A 20,913-nucleotide genomic window follows, 5' to 3' on the forward strand; every position below is an offset into this window, starting at 1 on the left:
TGAAAACTAATTAATTCAAAACTTTTTATAAGTAATTCACTTAGAACGATGCCAAAGTATCGCTGCTAGAGACGCAACTATCGATAATTCGAGTACTTTACTGGCCAGCGAGACAAGTGTGTACACACTGGCAAACTCGACCATTTTGACGCGATTTCGATTTCCCATAAGAAAAAAAAGAAGAAAAACACACACATTTAACGTTTCGGTCGCTCCTGCTGCTGTGTGTGCGTGTGTGAACGAACCAAATATATACACACACGAGCGCTGGGAGGACAGTGAAATCGAATTTGCTGTTTATATAGCACAATTCGATGGCTGATAATGCCGCCGCCGTCGCCGAAAAATCGGTTGCCCAATATCGCTAGCATCAGAACGGGAAAGAGAACGAGTGCGAGTGCGATTCCGATTCCGAGTACGTTTCCCACAAAGTATCGTGGTCGTCGTCGTCGTCGTCGTTGTCCTGCTGCCGTGCCCCGCCCCCTTCGCCCGCGACACCGCCCCCTCTGCGCCGTACGCACGCATCGATTTGGGCTAAACGTTAGATACCTCCTAACGCAGTTGTTAGGGTGGAAAGAACGGCCAGGGAAAATTAAATGCGCTACACTGCTGGGCGAGCTGCAATGCCGTGCTTAAATGCAATGCGCTGATACGGATCCGGTGCCGCTCCTGGTCTGGTCCGCATCCAAGAGAAAAACTGCGAATAGAACAAAACAACAAAACCGAAAACAATCTCGTGAAATCCCGGAATACAGTGCAATACAACGAAACGAAACAGAACAAAACGAAACGAAACGGACGGAACGTATCGAAAGGCAGGAGGATAGACCAAGTCAAGACCAAGAAATCCAAGTGGAAAGTGTTGTGTTGTGGAGTGGTAGTGATGATATAGCTATTGGCCAAAACAATACATCCCGATAACAGAAAGAGAGAGATCAATTCGAGGAGTTAAAAATGTTTATTGTATAATTTCCAATTGAGCAGGTGTGCGTGCGAGTGTGTGCGTATGTGTGTGTGTGAGTAGTTTTTGTTTTTCGCTGCTTCTTCTTGCGGTTTATTTGTCAACAAAAAGAAGAAGGAAGAACGAAGCAGTGTGCGTGCAGTAGTAAATTGTTGTTCGCCCCGCACTGCTTGCAGGAGTGGCGAAGCAGATAACTTGTGCAACGCAACCACGGACGACCCAGTGGCCTCCACATGAAGACCATGTCGCGCTTCGGCCTGCGCCGTGGATTCAAGTTCTCGGAGGAGCAGGTCAACGGCAAGAATCCAATTGGACCGGCAACGACTCCAGCCTCGACCGTTGCCGCATCCAATCCGCGCAAGAAACGGCAGACCCGGCAGGAGGAGGATGTGGACGCGGAACAGGAAGAGGTGGAACCGCACGAGGATCAGCCGGAGGCGGAACAGGAACCGCTCTCGCTGATCTGCAGCCTGCCGCTGGAGCGGCTGCCCCGTTTGGTGGAGAAGCTACATCAGATGACGGAGGAACGGGAACGAGAACGGGAGAGGGAGCGCGAGCGGGAAGAGGCCGCCGGCCTGGGTGGAACCGCGCACTCGAAGGTCCTGTGTCTGTACTGTGATAGGAAGTTCGCCTCCGGCAAGCTGCAGGCCAAGCATGTGGAGAAGTTCCACACCGAGCGGCAGGAGCGACGCTGCAGCGGTCGTTCCACAAGCTCCAATTCCCATCCCGCCGGCGGCTTCCCCGGCTGCCAGTGGTGCAGCCAGCAGGGCAATCGACGCCAGGCCACGCCCCCGCAGATCTGCCTGCCGGCCAAGCATCTGGAGCAGCTGTTCCAGCACCTTAGCGAGCAGCATGGGGATAAGTATTTCGGCTGCCAGCAGTGTCGCCTGCGGTTTCAGGATGCGGATCACCTGTTGGGACACCAGCGCCAGCAACATCCGCTGCAGCATCCGGACGATGGTCATGCTCCCAAGCCGGGTTTAATGGGTGCCGACGAACCGGTACTCTTTCGACTCGGTCTTACCCAGAACCGTCTGCCCAGCCATCGGAATCGAAACCAGCGCAAGGAGGAGGAACCGCCGCCCCTGGCCACGCCTAGCAGCAAATCTCGGAGCAGCAGTCGGGCGGCAGCGCAGCGACAGCAACAGAATCAGCATCAACAATCGCAGACACATCAGCAGACCGCTGCGGCGGGAACTATGGCTCTACAAGAAGCTGTCAATCCGGATGCAGTCTTCCGGCTGCCAGCCAGCATGGCCTGCGTCTCATCCTCTGCCTCCGTCGCCAACTCATTGTTCGATGACAAGTTCTACAAGGATGTGATCTTTAATGTGCGCCACAACCTCCAGAATCACCTCGACGGACGGCTGTTCACCTCTTCTACGACGTTATCCACAACGTCATCTTCAACGTCGTCCGCATCCCAGAAGCCAGACCTCATCATGCTGCACGGACCCAGCCAGCTGGGACCTGGCGGTGCTTCCTATCCCACGTTGCTGACCTCGGATCAATTTGGCGGCACGGGGGAACTGCTGCCGCTGGCCAAATTCCGCCGGAGACCACATACGAAGCACAGCTGGAAGTGGAAGTGGGACTACGTGAAGAAGTTCACGCTGATCAACGAGGGCGGGCGGCTGGTGAAGAAATTAAAGCAGCCAAACTACTTGGGCCTGCGCGATCTCTCCAAGCTGGACATGTGGACGCAACTGACAATGCGCCAGAAGCACGATCTCTCGCTCTCATTGGCGGAGGAGCAGAACCAGGAGCAGCGCCGCCTGCTGGAGCAGCTCAATCTCATCCTGGACCACCGCCTGCTGCCGCACATCATCCTGGAGCAGAACGAGCAGGCGGTCATCAAGTGCGAGAACGAGGAGGAGGATGAGGGCCTGGACTCGCATCCTGGTGACGATCTGCTGCCGCAGACTTTTGCCGACGAGAGTTTCCTCTCCCTGCTGCAGCTTCAGCCGAGAAGCGGGACCAGCGAACAGGATCGGCAGCGGGAACGGGAGAGGGACCAGCGAGAGCGTAGCAGGAACCGAAAGGCCGTCGTGCTCAGCGGCGAGTGGGCACGGCCGCGGCTCTACCTCTGCATCTGTTGCGGCGCCAAGTTCGACCAGCGCAAGTCGCTGGAGGAGCACAAGACCTTCCGCCACTCGCACATCTACGCCACGCACTACGAGGTCGTGGGACGCGAGCTGCTGGCCGGCAATCTGCTGCGCCACCTCTTCATCCCGAAACGGGCACTGGGACGCTTTGCCGCCGCGAGCAACTGCATCCGTTGGCCGCAGATTGCGCCGGCCGCAACAGTGCAGCAGCCAAAGCAGGAGCAGGTGCAACCGGAGGAGGAGACCAGATCGTCTGTCTCCTCGCGCTCATCATACGAGGTGTCTACGCCGACTCCGCTCTCGGCACTGGAGCAGCAACAACCATCACCGGCCTCCGGATCGGGCAATGCGTCTTCATCGTCGTCCTGCTCGCCCAGTTCATCCTCCGCCTCCACGCTGCTGTCCACCGCCCGCACCTCGATGTCCAACTCCACCTGCACCTCCTCCGCTGCCACCACGACGCTGTCGTCCTCCTCGTCCGCTCCTTCCAGTTGCACCAAGTGCGGCCGCAAGTGCAGCGGCCTCATGGATCTCTACCGCCACATGTTGGACTGCTCCGGCGACTATGTATGGTCGCTGGCCAAGAAGCGCAAGTATCGCTACTACTGCGGCACCAAAAAGCGACGTGCCTTCTCCAAGAAGCCGCTCAAGCAGCTTTCCGCCCGAAAGAAGGAAAAGCTGGAAGTGGAAGTGGAGGAGGGAACGGGCGATGGCGATGCCGAGGGCGAAGGCGATGGTGAGGCGGAGGGTGAGGAGAGCGTGTCCAGTTCATCCAAGTTGAAGAACTCGCCACGCCAAAGACCCAGCGATGGTGAGTATTTTGTGAGTTTTCGTGTTCCCTTACAACGTTTAAATATTACCCATTCTCAGCTGAATCCATTCGAAAAATGCTAGAGAACCTGCCCGCCAAGCGCATCTGCAAGAAGATCTTCCCCGTGGACAATAAGGCCAAGCGCAAGGCCAAGAACAAGGCCAAGTCCATGGCCAAGTCGCTGGTCAAGTCGAAATCCAAGCAGCAGCGCAGCAGCACCAAGAGAATCTACAATCAGCACCTGCTGCGCACCACCAGATCCCGTTCGAGGTCATCTGTGGTGGCCACCGGCTCCTCGGCGGCCGCTGTTGCCGCACAGCAGCAGCGCAGTCGCCGCAAGCAGAAGCAGCAACAGCAAAAGCAGCAGCAGCAAAAGCAAAAGGCCAAACTGGAGAAGGTCAAATCTCCGCCAGAACCGCCGGTTTCAGTGGAAACAGATCCAACAAAGCCGGAGGCGAAACCGCCCACACCGACAGTCACTGCCAAGTCACGATCTCCCGCTGAGGAAAAGCCATCCTTGCGGCTGGAGCTATCACAAACTCTTTCGGAGGCAGCTGCTCCACCCGCCTCCGTTCATGGATCGGAGCCCGCGTCGCCTACTCCCAGCAAGCAGCTAATGCCCACACCGCCCACTACCCCAGCGCCGGCCACCAAATCCCCGCCAGCTGCTGCAGCCATGGCTTCCCCCTTCTCCGGCACCAATCGACTGGCGACGCCGAATTCGACTGTAAAGCGCAGCAAGAGGATTAGCGACTGCATAGCCATGCTCACCGGCAAACTGGAGGAGAAGCTCAAAACGGAGCAAGTGCCTCCGCCTGCGCCGCTGGATAAGGAAAAGGAGAAACTGCAGCAGGATAAGCCAGCTGAAAAGCACGACAAGGAACCGAAACCAGTGGAGTCACCTGCAGCCGCAGTGGACGCCGAAAAGGAGCGAGTGCAGCCAAAGACGCCCAAACGCAAGGCGGTGTCACGGCGCATAATCAAAGTGGATGCCACACCAGAGTCGATCCAGGTGCCAATCCAGATGCAGAAGGCACCGGCAATGGAGCTGCCAGAAGCAATTACCAAACCACCTGCAGTTCCACCCCCTGCCGTTGCTCCACCCACTTTGATTGCCGCTCCTGCTCCTCCAGTCCTGCAGCCACCCATATTTGCCAGCATGCCAGTGCCTGCGCCTGCTCCTGCGCCAGTTGCTCCACCACCAGTCGTGGCACCAGCTCCTCTGCCAGTCGCTGCACTTGTTCCTCTGCCAGTCACTGCACCTGCTCCACCGCCAGTCGCCGCTGCTTTGGCTCATCCACCGACGAGACGAACGCCCACCAAGGCGGCGGCCAAACAGATGGGTGCCCCACCACCCAAACCACCAGCTTCGTTGGCCGCCCTAAAGCAGTATCCACCGCTGGAACCGACGCTGCCAGTGCCGCCTCCGAATCCAACGCCCGTCCCTGTGGCCGTTCCTCTCGCGCCTGTGCCTGTGCCCGTACCGGTACCCGTGCCCGTGGCAATGCCGTTGGGAATGCAGGGAATGACAGTGCCTGTGAATGTTAACATGCTACCCAAGCTGCCGCTGTATATGCCACAACTGCAAGCACCTGCAAATCCCAATCCCGCACCCACAGCCATGTACGTCATGGCGGATCATCAGCCGCTGAATCTGACCAGTCAGCGAGGAGTGCTCCAAAAGCCATTGATTTCTGGCACCACGGGGGATCCGGGACTCGTCGGACTGCCGCACCATCGTGCTGGCGGTATGCCCGCCAGGCGGCAGACGATCTGTGGTTTCGAGGCCCGAAATCTGATCGGCTTGGACATGGAAATGGAGCCGCTGGATTTGTCAAAGAAGTCGAGCAGAAAGCCGTCACCGGTGCCGCCGCCAAGAATGCAGCAAGAGTTGCCAATGCCACTGGTGCCACTGCCCTTGGTGACGGGTGCAAATGCGCTGGCGCCGCAACCGCAGCCAGGTGGTGCAGCACTTACGACGCCAGGTGGTGTTGCTCCAGTGCCCTGCCAGCTGCCCATAGCAGGCGGAGTGCCGGCACCACTGGCCTCGCACTATTACTCCAACTTGGATCTGCTGAAGATCCCACAGGTGCGCAATCCCGGCACTGGCGTGGTGGTGCCCTCCAGTGGTCCACCACCACCAGTTTCGGTGTCCGCAACAGTTGCAGTGCCCGTTCATCCCGCCAAGAGCTCGGGTGGCAAGAAGCGCTCAACGGAGGGAACGGGCAGCTCCAAAAAGGATCACGGAAAGGGTCAGGCCAAGACGTGTCCTCGCATGGATGAGGTGGTCAACAACCATATCGACGATGCGATCAACTCGGTTATCATGGCTGTCCAAGCGAGCTTTCCGGACGACGATGAGGAGGAGCAGCAGGCCAAAAAGGAAAAGGAAAGAGAGAGAGAACGCGAAAAGGAGAGGGAGAAGGAAAAGGAAAAGCTGGAGGAGCCGCCTCCCAAATCGAGCAACTGCATCATGCCGTTGCAACCCTCCGCAGAGGTGCTGTCGTCGGCAGCCCTGGACAAATCCCAACCTGTAAATGCTGTTCTACCTATTGTCGCTCCACCTGCTGCTCTGGTGCCAGTGGCACCTGCTCCGCAGCCAGTGCCTGTCAAGAATCTGACGCCTAAGAAGCGTTCCATGCGCTCGCGAACCATCGACTGTCGCTCCGCCCTGCTCGCCTTGGAGGAAACTCTGCCGGCTGCGTCCATGCAGCAGTACATCCCGTTGCCGGTGAATGGCGATGCGAAAGGAGAGTTGCCAGCGCTGCCGGATGCAATCCCAGCGCCTGCACCCGCTGCTGTATTGCCCCAACTGCCCATTCAGGTTCAAGCTCCAATACCGAGTCTCAGGGACAAGAAGGTGGAAAATGTAAATGTAATGGCTACCAATCCGACGACAATTTCGGCAGCTACTCCGCCAGTGGAGTCTCCGGAATCGCCGGATCCTGTTATGCCAGTGAGCCTGCCGCAGCCGGAGACGTCTGTTCCTGCACCAGTGCCCGTCTCCGTCATCTCGGTGGCGCCCGCCGTGCCACTACCAGCACGCACAGCGACACCACCGCCCACCACGATGGCGGAGACAAACTGCAGCTCCCTGATGGAGGAGCACTGCAGCAATCTGAACAATAACACCTCGTCGGGCTTCCACAGCCTCGCCCAATCGGAGCAGCCGATTCCAACGGCGACGACGCCAGCTGATGAACCTCCGCCGATCAAGGAGGATGAGGAGCTGCCCGCCAAAAAGAAGCAACGTCGTCGGCGAAAGAACGAACTGGCCGCCATTGTGGCCGATCAATTGCTGGAAAGCTTTAAGATCGACAATGCCCGCAGGGATAACCTCAAGAAGCTGGAGAATCTGGCGTACGAGAAAAGCGAGGATTTGCTGCTCACCGGAATGCTGCTGATGTCCAGCACCAAGCGGAATGCAGCATTGGGACCATCCTCCGCGGCTGCCGCGAAGCTGGCAAAGAAGGAGGCGGCCGAGACAGTGGCAGAGTCACCAGCTAATCCGCCCGTGCGCGGCAGGCCAAAGCGTCGCCAGAGTTGCTACTATCGAAGGGGCAAGGCTGGAGGAGTTGGTGGCGTTGGCAAGGCCACCAATGAGAATATCAGTCTGCTCAAATCCTCGCTGGAGTCCTTCTCCATTGGCATCGAGAAGCAGCTGTTGGCCAAGGAGGCAAGGGAGGCTAAGGAGGCGCAGCCGGCGGGTGGAAACAATCAGGCCCAGCTGCCCGTTAGCTCCATCCTACGGCCCAGCATCCTGAGCAGCGCCGTGGCCAGGGAGCAACAGTTGACGAGGCTGCAGCAGAGTAAGCTGGAGAAACAGGAGCAGCTGCCTCCGGCGGCCACTTTCAGTCGGGATCCGCGGCTCAACAAGAACATACACAAGGAGCAGGCGGAGCACAAGGTGCCAGCCAAGGAGCAGCCAGCGGCGGCGACAAACGAGAGTCCCGAGGAGGATGACAACTACCTCACGGAGATTGCGAAGAACGTAAACGAGAAGATCATGTCGGCCACCACCAACGAGGACTTTGAGTTTGCCCACGACGAGTTCGATGGCGAAGGAGATCCCGACCAGGATCAGGACCAGGACAAATACTATCGCCCGCCCACCTCGATGAGTGTGCGCAGTGCTCCGAATCTGAATGATGAGCACTCGAACTTTGGTTCCATGTGCGACGATAACACGAACACCGAGGTGATGGACATGGATCTGGACGATGAGATGAGCGTGTACACTAGTTACTCGCAGGATCTGGGACGTGGCGGACGCGGCCGCCGAAGAAGGAGGCGAAGGAGTGTGCTGCTCACGCGACGTCCCAAGAAACGGACGCAGCGCAGCGAACTAGATGCCGAAAAATACGGTTGCAAGCTGTGCGGCAAAAGCTTCTTCACCTCCACCTCGCTGTCCAAGCACAACATGACCCTGGCCCATGTGTCCAAGGTGTCTGCCCAGGAGTACCTGCAGTCGCAGACGGCGCCGTCTAGTCCGCAAGTTACGCACGATCTGGAAAACAAAAGGGAACGCCCAGCTGAGGCGATGATGCGGCATGAGGAGGAGCAGCCGGCGGCAGCTCAGCAGCAGATGAGAGCCTCGGTCCTCATGGCGCCCGCTCAGATGGCCCATCAGGAAAGGGAACGGGAGCGGGAGCTGCAAAGGGTTCAGGAGCAGGAGAGGATACAGCTGCAAAGGGAGCAGGAGCATCGCCATCAGCAGCAGCAGCAAGAGCAAGTGCATCATGTTATCACGGAGGCAAGTCTGCGGCTGCACGACAACCAGCACAGTCCCACAGCTCCGACCGCCTCTCGTCTCAATCTCAATCCCGACGAGCGCCTGTTCTACGAGTGCTGCAATATACTGAAGAGCGCAGAGACGCCACGTCCGCATCCCGGCGGTGGGGCAGGTCCAGCCACCACCTCGGTGATCGTGACGGCAGGCAGAAAGCAACCACCGCCGCCTCCAGCATCACCCTCGCCATCTCGATCCTCCTCGCTGCCGCCACCGGCTTCACCTTCGCCATCGCTTCCTCCACCTGCGTCGCCATCGCTATCCCTGCCACCTCCAGCCTCTCCGTCGCCGTCTCCCTCGCCGCCGCCACCTGTCGAGGCACCGCCTCCGGCACCAGCACCTGCTGCTCAGTCAGCGCCAACGGTGTGCCACCAGCCGGTCATCCAACAGCTGTTCCGGAACCCGCCAGCAGTCACGCCCACCACCACGCCCACGTGAGTTACCACTTTGCACACATACCACAGTAAATATCACTCATCGTTGAAACCTTCTTGCAGCAACCACAATCGGCTCTCGCCCAGCTACTCGGCTGTGTCCCAGTTTTCGGCCACCACCACGTCCCGCTTCAAGACGAAGGCCGCCATGAAGGGCTACGAGAACGTGAACCTGCAGATGGACATGCTGGAGCTGGCCAAGTCGGGTCGTGGAGTCTGCAAGCTAACGGAATTGGCGGACATTGCGCTGGGAAGTGAAAAGCCCGGTGGCGACTTTCTGCCCCATCTGCCGCCTGCACCGGTGGCTCCGACGGTGTCATCTCTGCCGCCTGCAAACCAACAGACGCCCACGCCAACACCCACGCCCACGGGCACGCCCACAGTGACGCCCACGGGCCCGATGGAGCAGCAGCAGAGTTCCACATCCTCGAAGACCATCATGCACGCGTCCATTATCAAGGCGGCGGCGGGTGTGGCCAGCTCGGCCACGCTGCCACCAGCATCCGGAAGGATTATCATACCCGACCGGCCGTTCAAGAACATTGGACTGGAGGAGAAGGCGCCCATAACGTTCCAGAAGCCCAAGACGTGCGTGAATCTGCTGCAGGAGCAGGACAACAACAGCGTTTCGACGGCCAGCTACTCGGATCGTGATGACTACGACTTCGGGACCCTGAGCTGCGATGGTGATGTGGATCCGGAGCCAGAACCAGAGGTCAGAGGTGGAGTCGTCGCCGCAGGGCGAGTGGCTCAACCGCAGGCAGGAGGACGTGCCGTTTCCACATCCAGTTCATCGTCCTCCTCATCCTCGTCGGCGGAAAACAGCAGAACGGGCAGCCGGAGTAGCAGCAGCAGTTCTAGTCGGGCCACGGCCAAAACCTTCGAGAACAAGTCACTAATCATGGGACGGATTTTCAAGCACGCCAGCAGTGCCAAGGCCGCGCCAGCGATGGCACCCTCGGCGGCCCTGCTCCCGGGTCCCAGTGTGGTGCCCGGAATGGCGAAGATCAAGGCGCTGCCCAAGAACCAAGCCAATCTCGACCAGATCTTCGATGAGTTGCGTGGCGGCAGCGGAGCGGCCAAGGCATCTGAAATGGAGGCACAACCCACACTGGTGCAGGAGAGCTGGGATCGGCATCATCCGCAGCAGATGCAGCCACACCACCACCATCAGCAGCAGCAGCATCATCATCATCACCATCATCACCACCACCACCATCAGGTGGAGCCCATGGCAGCGCCAGCAGCTCCGGCAGCGCCGGCGGCAATGCCAGCACCCAGTGCATTACCACCGGGCAGGAAGCCGAAGAACTCCACGGCCAACACTGCCAAGAAGGCAACCAACAAATCCGCACCGACCAAGACAAAGGGGAAATCAAAGGTGGAAGCCGTTGCCTCCGGTTCTTCCTCGTCCAATCGCAAACCACGAAAGGATTTGAGCAAGCTGCAGTCCGAACTAGGCATGAGTCACGAAGAGATCGAGCAGCTGATCGACGAGGGACAACGCAAGTCTAAGCGTCGCTGTGCCACCAATCGTCCCAAGAAACTGGTGGAGACTTGGAGCTCCGATGAGTACGAGGAGTTCCTGTCCACCAAGGACATAATAGCGCTGATTGAGCAGAAGGAGCAGCTGGAACAGAAGCGTAAGCGCAAGACCAGCGAGGCAAATACCCAGCCGGAGCCAGTTGCTCCACCTGTGGCCAGCAAAAAATCCCAGACACCTCAGGCGACCACGGGAAAGCGGAAGAATCGCGCCAGCGAAAGGAAACCTGCACCTGTCGAGCCGGAGCAACCAAAACCACGTGCCAGGCAAAGAAACCAGCCACCGCCACCTGCCCCAGCACATGTGCCTCCCCTTGTCCAGCCTCCGCCAGCGTCAGAAGTGGTAACTCCCTCTGCCAGGGGAAAGTCCAAAGCAGCAGCCAGGAGCAAACCTCCAGCGTCCAAGACAACAAACAACCGCCAGAGGCGATCCAATGAAAAGTCAAGGGTGCAGGAAAGTAAGGAGGATGAGGAAGAGATGCCGGTGGAGGTGGAAGTGGAGCCACCAGCCAGGACACGCAGCTCCAGGCAGCAGCCCAAAGTAAAGGCCATTGAACCGGAGAAAGAACCAACGCCACCTCTACCGCAACCACCACTGCCCCCAGCTGCACAGGAACCTCAAAGGGAGAGAAGCAAGGTGCGTCACAGTAATCAGCAGCAACCACTCCCGTCAGCACCGCATCCCAGGAGCAGCTCCGCCGCCACGACCAGCAGCACCACCAATAACAACAACAACAGCAGCAGCAGCAACAAGAATCTGAAGGGCAAGCGGAAATCGCAGACCAGCCGTCAATCGCCGGCGCGAAGAAAGCGGCCAGCCAGCGAGAAGCAGCTGTACTACTGGAGTAGCTCCAGCGACGATGAGTTCGGACGCCTGGACGACGAGGCGGAGGCCGCTGACGGAGCATCCCGCGGCGGAGGAGCGGGCAGCGAGCAAAGAGACGGGGATCGAATGGAAATGGAGCCGGAGGAGGCGTCGCCGTCGCCGGGCAAACACTTTGAGGAGAACGAGCCGTACCAGAAGCACGGCTGGATCGTGGGCGACTCGCACAAGAAGCTCGTGAAGCTGCTGGCCATCGCCAAGGGCAGCAAGAAGGGGGACAACTGCGGTGTCAAGCGGCGCACGCCCAAGCGCAAGTGCTAGGAGTGGGTAACGGGAGCGGACGCGGATGCGAACGCGGTGGACGTGGAGCGTCACCAGATGAAGCAGCAGCTGCAGAAGGAGCACAGCCTCCTGCTGCCAGACAAGTCATAGCCATAGGCCTCGAGGGCGGAGTCGGCGCGGGCAGCCGACTACCCATCGCCGCCATCGATCACATACGTACTGCCATTGTGTCATCGTTAATCGTTAACGCCGGCGCCAGGAGGGGATCACGATCGGGATCAGGATCAGCTGGAGTTGGAGCGGGAGCGGGAGCGGGAGCAAGAGCATGCAATTGCCCACTAACCACTCGCCGGCAGAGGCCACCTCCTGGCCCCGGACCCATTAACCGTATGCGGAGTATATGCAACATATTTTTCTTTCTTTTAAACATCTAAGCGTTACATTATTTAGGTTTTTTTTTATTAAATGTATTTATAATTAATAAACAAAACAAACAAAAAAGCGAAAAAGCAACAAATATAAATTTGAGCACAACAATTCAAAAAAGGCGACAGTCATTCTCATTTTGGGCAACCCAACGAAGCGAACAAAGAGATACAAATGCCCAGGTTTTTCCTCAATTTAACTTCGGATTTATTTAATATATTTTACAACTAGCGGTATCTTTACATATATAACATGTAAAAAAAAAATAGAGTTAAGGAATAGTTAAAAAAACGTGGAGCACAATGGAGGCGACGGCGTGTGGCGGAGCGAACGCTGCAGTCTCGGCGAGCTCACACCCAGCCGGTTGGTTTGTGTGTTGATGTTTCTGCTCTTGCCAAAGGATAAATGCGAAGCAAAACAAAGTTCCATCAAGGATTAGAATGTGTGCGGAGTCAAATGGTGGTGGGTGTGATTCCGGCTGGATGCACCGATGTAAGAGATATTGGTGGGTCTCGCTTCGACTGCTTACTGACTGACTGATGAGCTGCGTTCGCCGCTGGCCACTCGGCGGCATCGTGTCGCATCGTGACTTAAACAGTATGCTGGCTTCGGTTCTCATCACATCTCACTCCCCCTCTCTCTGTCTGTCGCCCACTCTCACTGGCAGTGGCTTACATCATGCCACCCATGCCGCCCATGCCTCCCATGCCGCCCATACCACCCATGCCGGGCATGCCAGGAGCACCATCCTCCTTGGGGATCTCGGTAACCACAGCCTCGGCGGTGGTCAGCAGCGAGGCGACACCGGAGGCGTCAGTGATGGCGGTGCGCACCACCTTGGTGGGATCGATGATGCCCTTCTCGATCAGGTTGCCGTACTCGCCCTTCAGCGCATCGTAGCCGTAGTCACCGGTCTGGGTCTCCACCTTGGCCACCACCATGGCGCCATCAACGCCGGCGTTCTTGGCAATCGTCAAGCATGGCATGCGCAGGGCACGACGCACAATCTCCACGCCGAGTTTCTGTGCGGGATTTCATACAGGTTAATACGGATAACAGAACAGAGAGGGAAAGAGATGTGCGTACCTGATCCTCATTGGTGGTCTGGACACCCTCCAGCTTCTCAATGCAACGCAGCAGAGCGGTGCCACCGCCGGGAACGATTCCCTCTTCGACGGCAGCGCGGGTGGCGTTCAGGGCATCGTGAACGCGATCCTTCTTCTCGTTGACCTCCACCTCGCTGGAGCCGCCAACGCGCAGCAGGGCAACGCCGGAGGCCAAGCGGGCCAGACGCTCCTGCAGCTTCTCCTTCTCGTACTCGGAGGTGGTGTCCTCGATCTGTTCCTTGATCTGATTGGCGCGACGAAGCACATCATCCTTCTTGCCCTTGCCCTTCAGCAGCAGGGTGTCGTCCTTGGTGATCACCACCTCGCCGACCTGTCCCAAATCGCTAACCTTAACATCCTCCAGCTTGACGAGATCAGCATCATCGCCGAAGACAATGCCGCCGGAGGCGATGGCCATGTCGGTAAGGGTGCTCTTGCGGTTGTCACCGAATCCGGGAGCCTTGACGGCAGCCACCTGCAGACCGATCTTGAGGCGGTTCACCACCAGGGTGCTCAGGGCCTCACCATCGATATCCTCGGCAATGATGACCAGGGGCTTGCGCTGGGCGTTGGCCAGCTCCAGAGCGGGAATGATGCTCTGCACGGAGGAAATCTTCTTCTCGGACAGCAGGAGCAGGGCATCCTGGAACTCCACCTTGGCGCCCTTCGAGGAGTTGATGAAGTAGGGCGAAATATAGCCGCGATCGAACTTCATGCCCTCGATCACCTCCAGCTCATCGTTGAGGGTCTTGCCATCCTTGACGGTGATGACGCCATCGCGTCCCACCTTCTTCATGGCCTCGCTGATAAGGTTGCCGATAGCCTGATCGCCGTTGGCCGAGATGGTGGCCACCTGAGCGATCTCCTCGGGAGTGCTCACGGGGCGCGACATGGACTTGAGGTTGTCCTTGACGGTCTCAACGGCCACCATGACACCGCGACGGATCTCGACGGGATTGGCGCCCTTGGAGATCTTCTCGAAGCCCTCCTTGGCGATGGCGCGAGCCAGAACGGTGGCCGTGGTGGTACCATCACCGGCCTCCTCATTGGTGTTGTTGGCCACATCCTGGACCAGCTTGGCACCAATGTTCTGGAACTTGTCCTTCAGCTCAATGGACTTGGCAACAGTGACGCCGTCCTTGGTGATCTTGGGCGAGCCCCACGACTGCTCGATGATCACATTGCGACCCTTGGGGCCCATGGTCACTGCCACAGCATCGGCCAGCACATCGACGCCCTGGAGCATCAAGGCGCGCACCTCAGGACCGAAACGCACGTCCTTCGCATAACCGCGCACGGCCAACTGGCGGCTGATGGAGGAGCGAGCAAGCGAAACTGGCAAACGGAACATCTGTGGATGAGCAGAGAGGATTGGGATTGAGTTTATGGATTGGTGACTGAGAGCCGGCGAATCGGAGCACGTGTTCTGCCCCCAAAGAGTTCCACTAAGATGTGGTTTCTTGCCTTGTTTACTTTGTAGTTTCTTAGTTGATAAGCGATTGCTTCCAGCGGGTCAAAGGTTAGAAATCTTCGTTCTCGAATGTGGAATTCGGAAAATAGCGTGAGCACAGCTTAACACACACAGATCGTTTGAGTTTTCCGATAATCAGTGCGTGTGAGCTACTCAAACAACTGACAGTAAAAACCAATGGATATTCAGCCTACTATATTTGTACATTTTTAGCCAAAAATTAAATATATTTCTGGAAATTACATAAATGTGTATTGCACGTGTTCCTAACAATGTATATACACAATTAGGAATAGTTAAGGAGTTATGACGAATTATTATACATTTTTGTAATAAACAATGATACAGAATTCATCATTAACATAATCACGTGGATAAGACAAATACAGATAATAGAGGTTCTGTTTATAAAAATCATTAGATTTAAAAATTACATAAAGTAATTAATATCTGTGAGCAAATTGCATAAGCCATTTGCTCAGCAAAAATATGTATTTTGAGTTTGTTCTTAATGAAAACAATATAAGGAAGAATAAGATGAATTAGATCAGTAATCATCTATGTTTATTTGTCAAATAAAATGATGAAATGATATTTATAAGGATGAATATTATTTTGAAGAAGGAAAATAAAACCGAACTAATGAGTTTTTACAGCATTACGGTAGCGCGCCCTACTATTATGTAAATTGTTATCGTTGCATCAGCGAGGCTTCACTGTACCGGCCAGGCCCCTGCGTTCAGTGCCCTGCCCACCCCCCGTTGAACGGACAACAATGACATCTCCGCACCGAGCATTCCAGAAGAAACGATTTATGTAACCAGCACTTGGGCGAAACACAAATAGCTACCGAAATCGGAGGGCATGTTATTCAATGAACCCAAGATTTCTGCAAAACGAGAGTGGAAAGAGCAAGCAGTAGAAGCACATGCAATGCCTTCTGATAAATGTGAAATTGCCGGCAAGCAGTGGAAAACATGTGCAACTAAGTTTCCACCAGCTTTCCAATGTACGCGCCTTTGTGTGTGTGTGTGTGTGCGTGGGTAAGGTGAATTTGCTAAATTCTTGTTAGGATTTTATAATTTACTAAAATGCAGACATTGTACGCGTTGCTTAAATCAATAAGCAGAATCTTCTGGAAACACGATTTGCCGGCTATCTGCCAGATTGTTCGCTCTTATATAATCGCCAATGGCACACACACACACTTGCACGCGAGGGCACACAGAAACTTAGAATGCAATTGGGAAAGCGGGAATGGCGCTGGTAATCGAAATTTAGGACTTACTGTGAATTAAACTGGTACTGCGAATTATTGACAAGACAGTTAAACGAACGCTTCCGATTCTATTTGATGTGAAACAACAAGCTCACTTCACCACAGTTTACTCGCTTCGAAATGTGCGCACAGGCGGTCCGAACTTCCTAACCTTATTGTCTATCGGTGTGACCGTTCGCGGGCCATCGGAAATAGCCGGCTATTATCGATTGCCTTTCTGGGCAATCGAATATTATAGGCCCCATTTGGGGGACTCGCATGGCAAGTTAACTTAATAATAGCTTGATCTTTTACCGATAAATTGCTTTTGTTGTATTCATATGGGAGTTCAAAAATAGTTTTAACATATTATTATTTTTATATATGATATGTACAACACAACTATTTATTATCCAATTATGTTCTAGTACCTAACAAAATTGATCGGAATTAAGTACCGAAATAAGCTTTGGGTCGTAATGCTAGAGATGTGTATAATTGGCACGCGATAGTATCGTGCATTTCAGTTTTCGCGCATTTCTGTTTTTCCAAAATAATAACGTATGTATATTTCATGTTAAATGTTGCAAATGCTAAGTATTAACAAACTGAATCCTTTGCTCGATTCCATTGGTAATTGGTCCGATGGAGTTCATGTAGTCCATCAAGGCGTCCAAATCGAAAGGACCAAACCTGGGAAAACAAAGATTATTACTTTATTCAGAAATCGTATTTATCGTACTTACTCTGGATCTTCTGCATTTTCACTGATTACGCTGAAACCGTTCTTGCCACTCGCCAGGTACTCCATGACCACCACGCGGTACTTCTGCTCCAAATCCAGAGCATTGTACCTGGGCACCTGGCACTTGGAGCACCTTACTCGCACACTGAACACTCGCTGATCGGCGTTCAAATCGTAGCGGATACGGAGGCCGGAAACCTGGAGGAATCGGGAGGATCGCGGCGTTGGCGAGCTGGCATTCATGGGCGCCACCACGTGCTCCAGCAGCTCCACAATGTGCCTTCCTCGGAGACTTAGGGCCACCAATCTATTCTGCCAGGGACACATGGCAAACAATTGCTTGTAGGTGATGTCTGTGGGTATATAATACTATTTTAATAATAACCATTTGATTTGGGATACATGCAGTTTTCAAAACTTAGGATTGCACTTACTGCCAGCTGGAATAGGGACTCGAAAAGTCCCTGTGGATGTCAATGCAATGGTCACGTTGCTCCAACTGTCCTCGGATGATGACGAAGCATCCCTAACAAACTAAAGATTCTCGTTGGACTAGGATCAGTGCCAAGTGGGTGGAACCCACCCTTACTTACCGCATGAAGCATGGCATCGGTGAAGAAGTTACCCAGATTGCATTCCCCTCTGCTGCACTGACTCTGCTGGAGATTAACCCGACTTTGGCCCACTATCCGGTCGGCAATGGGTTCCATCGCCAGTTGCCAAGGCACCATGGCCTGCAGAACGATGTCATCTTTAAAGGATTTCGAATGGTGAGTTGTGTCATATTATTATAGCTCCAAACTTATTTCTCTTCAATATTTGCATAATATACTAACAAAAAAAGTCAGAAATGTTTAAGAACTTTCCCTGTTCGTTTTATTGTGGCAAATACAACAATTGAACATTATGGATATAATACACAATCAGTTGAGCACTGTAATACGACCCTCGAGGCCCTGGTAAATGGGATTGACGTGATTGCTGTACGAGATTAGGGCATCCAAGTCCGTGACCCCCCACCTGAAATATTGAAATTCAATTATAACAACATGGGATACAAGATGAGTGTGGAGTGTACGTACTGGAGGTCAGTGCCCTCGGCGAGCATGGTGTACCCATCGCCACCAGCCTGCAGGAAGTTGGGCGATGTGAGGCGGTAGAGCTTGTCGGATACCAGAGGCTCGTACTTGGGCACCTCGCACTCCGCACAACGCATCGATACGGATATAACCCGCGATCCCACGGGCTTCGTGTAGTCGTATTTCGCCCGTATGCCGGAGAACTGCAGATTGATGTACGATCCGGTTACCCCGTTCTCCAGGTCCACCTTGCTCAAGGCCCACTCCATGGCCTCCACTATCTTGCTGCCCGGCAGATTGTAGGAAACCAGCGTGTTCTCGAAGGGCGACATGCTGACTATGTGGGCGTACGTGAGATCTTGGGAGTGCAAAATCATAGCATTATAATTGAGATCGTCACTGCTTATGAACCCAATCAATTTTGTTATGAGTTCCAATACTCACTGCCCCTGTTGAGCGGCACGCGGAGTCCTCCGATGTTCATGAGTCCGGCGGATACATTCGTCCAGATCTTCTGCTCATACGAAGCCATGCCGACGAACTGCAAGTGGGTAGATTCCATATATTTGATCTACCAAACGTTTTTTTCCACTTACAGAATGCACCATGGCGTCGCAGAAGAAATTGCCCAGGTTGCACTCTCCGTCAGCACAATCGTCCTTGGTGAGGTCCACCTTGGTAGAGCCCACCACTACCTTGCCCATAACGTCAATCTCCTCCTTCCATGGCTGCATGGCCTTCAGTACTTCCTCATCTGCAGGGAGCACAATGCACGGACACATAATGAATACACTCTGCAATCAATGACTTTCACATGGCGCACACAGCCAGCAACAGGAACTGATTTTTCACAGTGTACGTAGGAACAATAACTTATAGTTACACAGAAAAAAAATCACTTGCAGCTTTCACAAAGTAACAAACTTAAGCACTAGGATTATCAAGCACGGAAATAATACCATAAATGCAAGCAAATAACTAAATAATCGAGAGTTTAGTTGTTTTGGAAAGAAACGAAAAAAAACAACTTGGGAATCCCCACATATAACCACTCGTACTGACCTTCTGGCACGGATTGGTCCATGTAGAGCGGGTCGCCCTCGAAGTCCAGCACATCGCCGTTATCATCGAAGTAGACGATCAGGTTGCCCACGTAGCGGGCGTACGCCGATGCCTGGACGATGAGCACGCGGTGGCCAGAGCTGTGGATCACCTCGGTGGGATAATCACCGGCGGGCGTGTGCGGACCGGGCGGATCACCCGTGTAGAGGAAGGTGTGCGAGTGGGAGCCCACGATGACATCGATCCACTCGCCGGCATTCGCAGCGATCTGCTGATCCACATCGTAGCCGCAGTGGGAGACCACGATGATGATGTTGGCACCCTGGGCCTTCAGCAGCTGCGCCTCCTCGCGGATGGTGTCGCTCTCGTTGCGGAAGATCACCTTGCCGGTATTGGCCAGATCCTGCAGCATATCCACTGAACTAATAAGCAATCTAGGTGATGGAATCGCCAAAAACTCACGTATGTTGTCTCCAGGATAATACCAATCACGCCAATCTTGCGTCCCGATCGCTCGATTATCATCGACTTGTTGTACTTGCCCTCCATGGTGGGCTCATGCGCGCAGTCCATGTTGGCCACCAGCATGTTGGTCTGCACCGTCTCCAGGAAGGGCACCACGCCCTCCACGCCGTGATCGAACTCGTGATTGCCCAGCGTCTGAAATGGTTGGTAAATGGTGGATGTCCATCCAAGTAGCCCATGGATAGCAGCACTTACCATGACATCAGCGGGCAGAAGGTTCAGCAGCTGCTGGGTGACGTTCCATCGTCCGATGTTGTACCACAATGTGCCCTGGAAGCTGTCGCCAGCATTGATGTAAATGGGATTGAGCTCCGCCTGCTCCGCGAGCAGACGCCTCACGGTGTAGACGGTGCGTGGATAGCCACCGATGCACTCCTCGCCCTCATCGCAGGTGCCACCGGAGGTGTCCGTGGCCTCGAACCTGCGGATGAACGGATCGCAATCGAAGCGTGGATTAGCTATTGAGTGGGCTCGTGTTTGTTGATTTGCCATGGCCGTATCGTTATCGGGATCGGGGAATCGGCATACGAAACGAAATCAGTACGTGGACCTGATAGGCCATGGTTTACGATCATGTGTTGGCCATAAACCGATCCAATCCGATTATGCCTCACCTGGCGTGCAAGTCATTGATGTGGATGAGGGACACGGGAAAGCCCTCCCTGTTGACAGCCTCCGAGGATGACCACATGGTCGCCATCACCACCACGCACAGTGACCATGTCAGTCTATTGCAAGCGGTTGCCATTTCACTCGAACGCAACTGAACGTAACTGCACCTCACCGGAAAATAGGCAACGAAATAAATTCAAGTGTAAACACACCCAACCCGATGGCCGTCGATAAGGCAACTGAATGGCCAAAATTGCGACGCCCGCGAATTCTGAATGGGCCTCGCACCCGATCCGATCTGGACATCGTGGGTACCCTTCCTCCGCTGATAAGAGCCAAGTATGTACTTTATGCACGACCTGCACACGGTGAAAAACTGGGACATATTGCTCTGCACATTCTTAACTTGGATAAATAATCAAATATTTGATGGCATTTTAAACACAAATAAACTTTTCATCTTAATGTTTTATGTGACTACAAACATAATTGAATTTTAAACATTTTATAATATAATTGAACTCCTAAAACTTTGAGTTTCCTGTTAAAAAATGATATATCTCTAATAAATAATTTAAATTATAATATAGAATTAAAACATTGTATGGTGTTCACTTTGCATTGGTTATATAAGCTTGAAATTTATTTTATTGCAATTGCATATATATATTACTAACTTTTTGCCTGCAGTGTATAAATTCAGCTTGTTTTTCCCACTACCCACATATTGTGATTTTCATTTCTGCCGTATTGCTATTTTAGTCAGCAGATAAATTAGCGGGCTATAATAAACGACAAGAAACTGCAATTTTCAATTAAATACAATTTCTTTTCAACAAAAAGCTTGCACTCACACTTTTAATTTGTTCTATGTTCTTCACA

The 20,913-nt window shown here is 54.2% G+C and overlaps 3 protein-coding genes and 1 long non-coding RNA gene across 5 annotated transcripts; 2 read left to right on the forward strand and 2 right to left on the reverse strand.

Moving 5' to 3' along the window:
* The first annotated feature begins 149 nt into the window (after positions 1-149).
* Positions 150-12,284, forward strand: LOC6525072. The gene is made up of 3 exons (XM_002100875.3): positions 150-3,877; positions 3,937-9,100; positions 9,164-12,284. The coding sequence occupies exons 1-3, from the start codon at positions 1,195-1,197 to the stop codon at positions 11,784-11,786; spliced, it is 10,470 nt and encodes a 3,489-aa protein (XP_002100911.2). The 5' UTR covers positions 150-1,194; the 3' UTR covers positions 11,787-12,284.
* Positions 12,285-12,356: 72 nt separating this feature from the next.
* Positions 12,357-16,197, reverse strand: LOC6525073 (heat shock protein 60A). The gene is made up of 3 exons (XM_015190597.3): positions 16,039-16,197; positions 13,260-14,630; positions 12,357-13,195 (listed from the first exon to the last, which is right to left on the reverse strand). The coding sequence occupies exons 2-3, from the start codon at positions 14,628-14,630 to the stop codon at positions 12,845-12,847; spliced, it is 1,722 nt and encodes a 573-aa protein (XP_015046083.1). The 5' UTR covers positions 16,039-16,197; the 3' UTR covers positions 12,357-12,844.
* A 305-nt stretch (positions 16,198-16,502) lies between these two features.
* LOC120321165 lies at positions 16,503-17,725 on the forward strand. Its single transcript, XR_005560752.1, has 4 exons — positions 16,503-16,569; positions 16,811-17,095; positions 17,162-17,523; positions 17,598-17,725. It is a non-coding gene; the product is annotated as an uncharacterized LOC120321165 (long non-coding RNA).
* On the reverse strand, positions 16,546-20,408 carry LOC6525075 (apyrase). Of its 2 annotated transcripts, none has more exons than XM_015190598.3 (8): positions 20,034-20,408; positions 19,615-19,840; positions 19,357-19,554; positions 18,895-19,297; positions 17,347-17,504; positions 17,188-17,287; positions 16,755-17,106; positions 16,546-16,701 (listed from the first exon to the last, which is right to left on the reverse strand). In XM_015190598.3, exons 1-8 carry the CDS (start codon positions 20,165-20,167, stop codon positions 16,602-16,604), a joined length of 1,671 nt encoding a protein of 556 aa, XP_015046084.1. In that variant the 5' UTR covers positions 20,168-20,408; the 3' UTR covers positions 16,546-16,601. The 2 variants fall into 2 exon arrangements, with proteins under 2 accessions (XP_015046084.1, XP_002100914.1); XM_002100878.4 differs by lacking the exons at positions 16,546-16,701; positions 16,755-17,106; positions 17,188-17,287; positions 17,347-17,504 and adding exons at positions 17,607-17,773; positions 17,836-18,190; positions 18,277-18,373; positions 18,429-18,586 and having other exon boundaries at positions 20,034-20,286.
* Positions 20,409-20,913: the final 505 nt, after the last annotated feature.

Source organism: Drosophila yakuba, chromosome X (assembly GCF_016746365.2).
Source record: "Drosophila yakuba strain Tai18E2 chromosome X, Prin_Dyak_Tai18E2_2.1, whole genome shotgun sequence".
Taxonomy (NCBI): domain Eukaryota; kingdom Metazoa; phylum Arthropoda; class Insecta; order Diptera; family Drosophilidae; genus Drosophila; species Drosophila yakuba.

Bases quoted from the DNA above. Each gene is read 5' to 3' on its own strand.
- LOC6525072 (XM_002100875.3), top strand. From the start codon at position 1,195: ATGAAGACCATGTCGCGCTTCGGCCTGCGCCGTGGATTCAAGTTCTCG. The intron at 3,878-3,936 runs GTGAGTATTTTG...ACCCATTCTCAG, and splicing joins ACGCCAAAGACCCAGCGATG to CTGAATCCATTCGAAAAATG. The intron at 9,101-9,163 runs GTGAGTTACCAC...ACCTTCTTGCAG, and splicing joins ACGCCCACCACCACGCCCAC to CAACCACAATCGGCTCTCGC.
- LOC6525073 (XM_015190597.3), bottom strand. From the start codon at position 14,630: ATGTTCCGTTTGCCAGTTTCGCTTGCTCGCTCCTCCATCAGCCGCCAG. The intron at 13,196-13,259 runs GTACGCACATCT...AATCCCGCACAG, and splicing joins AGACCACCAATGAGGATCAG to AAACTCGGCGTGGAGATTGT.
- LOC6525075 (XM_015190598.3), bottom strand. From the start codon at position 20,167: ATGGCAACCGCTTGCAATAGACTGACATGGTCACTGTGCGTGGTGGTG. The intron at 17,505-18,894 runs GTCAGTACGAGT...AATCCTTTAAAG, and splicing joins GGACCAATCCGTGCCAGAAG to ATGACATCGTTCTGCAGGCC. The intron at 17,107-17,187 runs GTAAGTGCAATC...ATATACCCACAG, and splicing joins AGTCCCTATTCCAGCTGGCA to ACATCACCTACAAGCAATTG.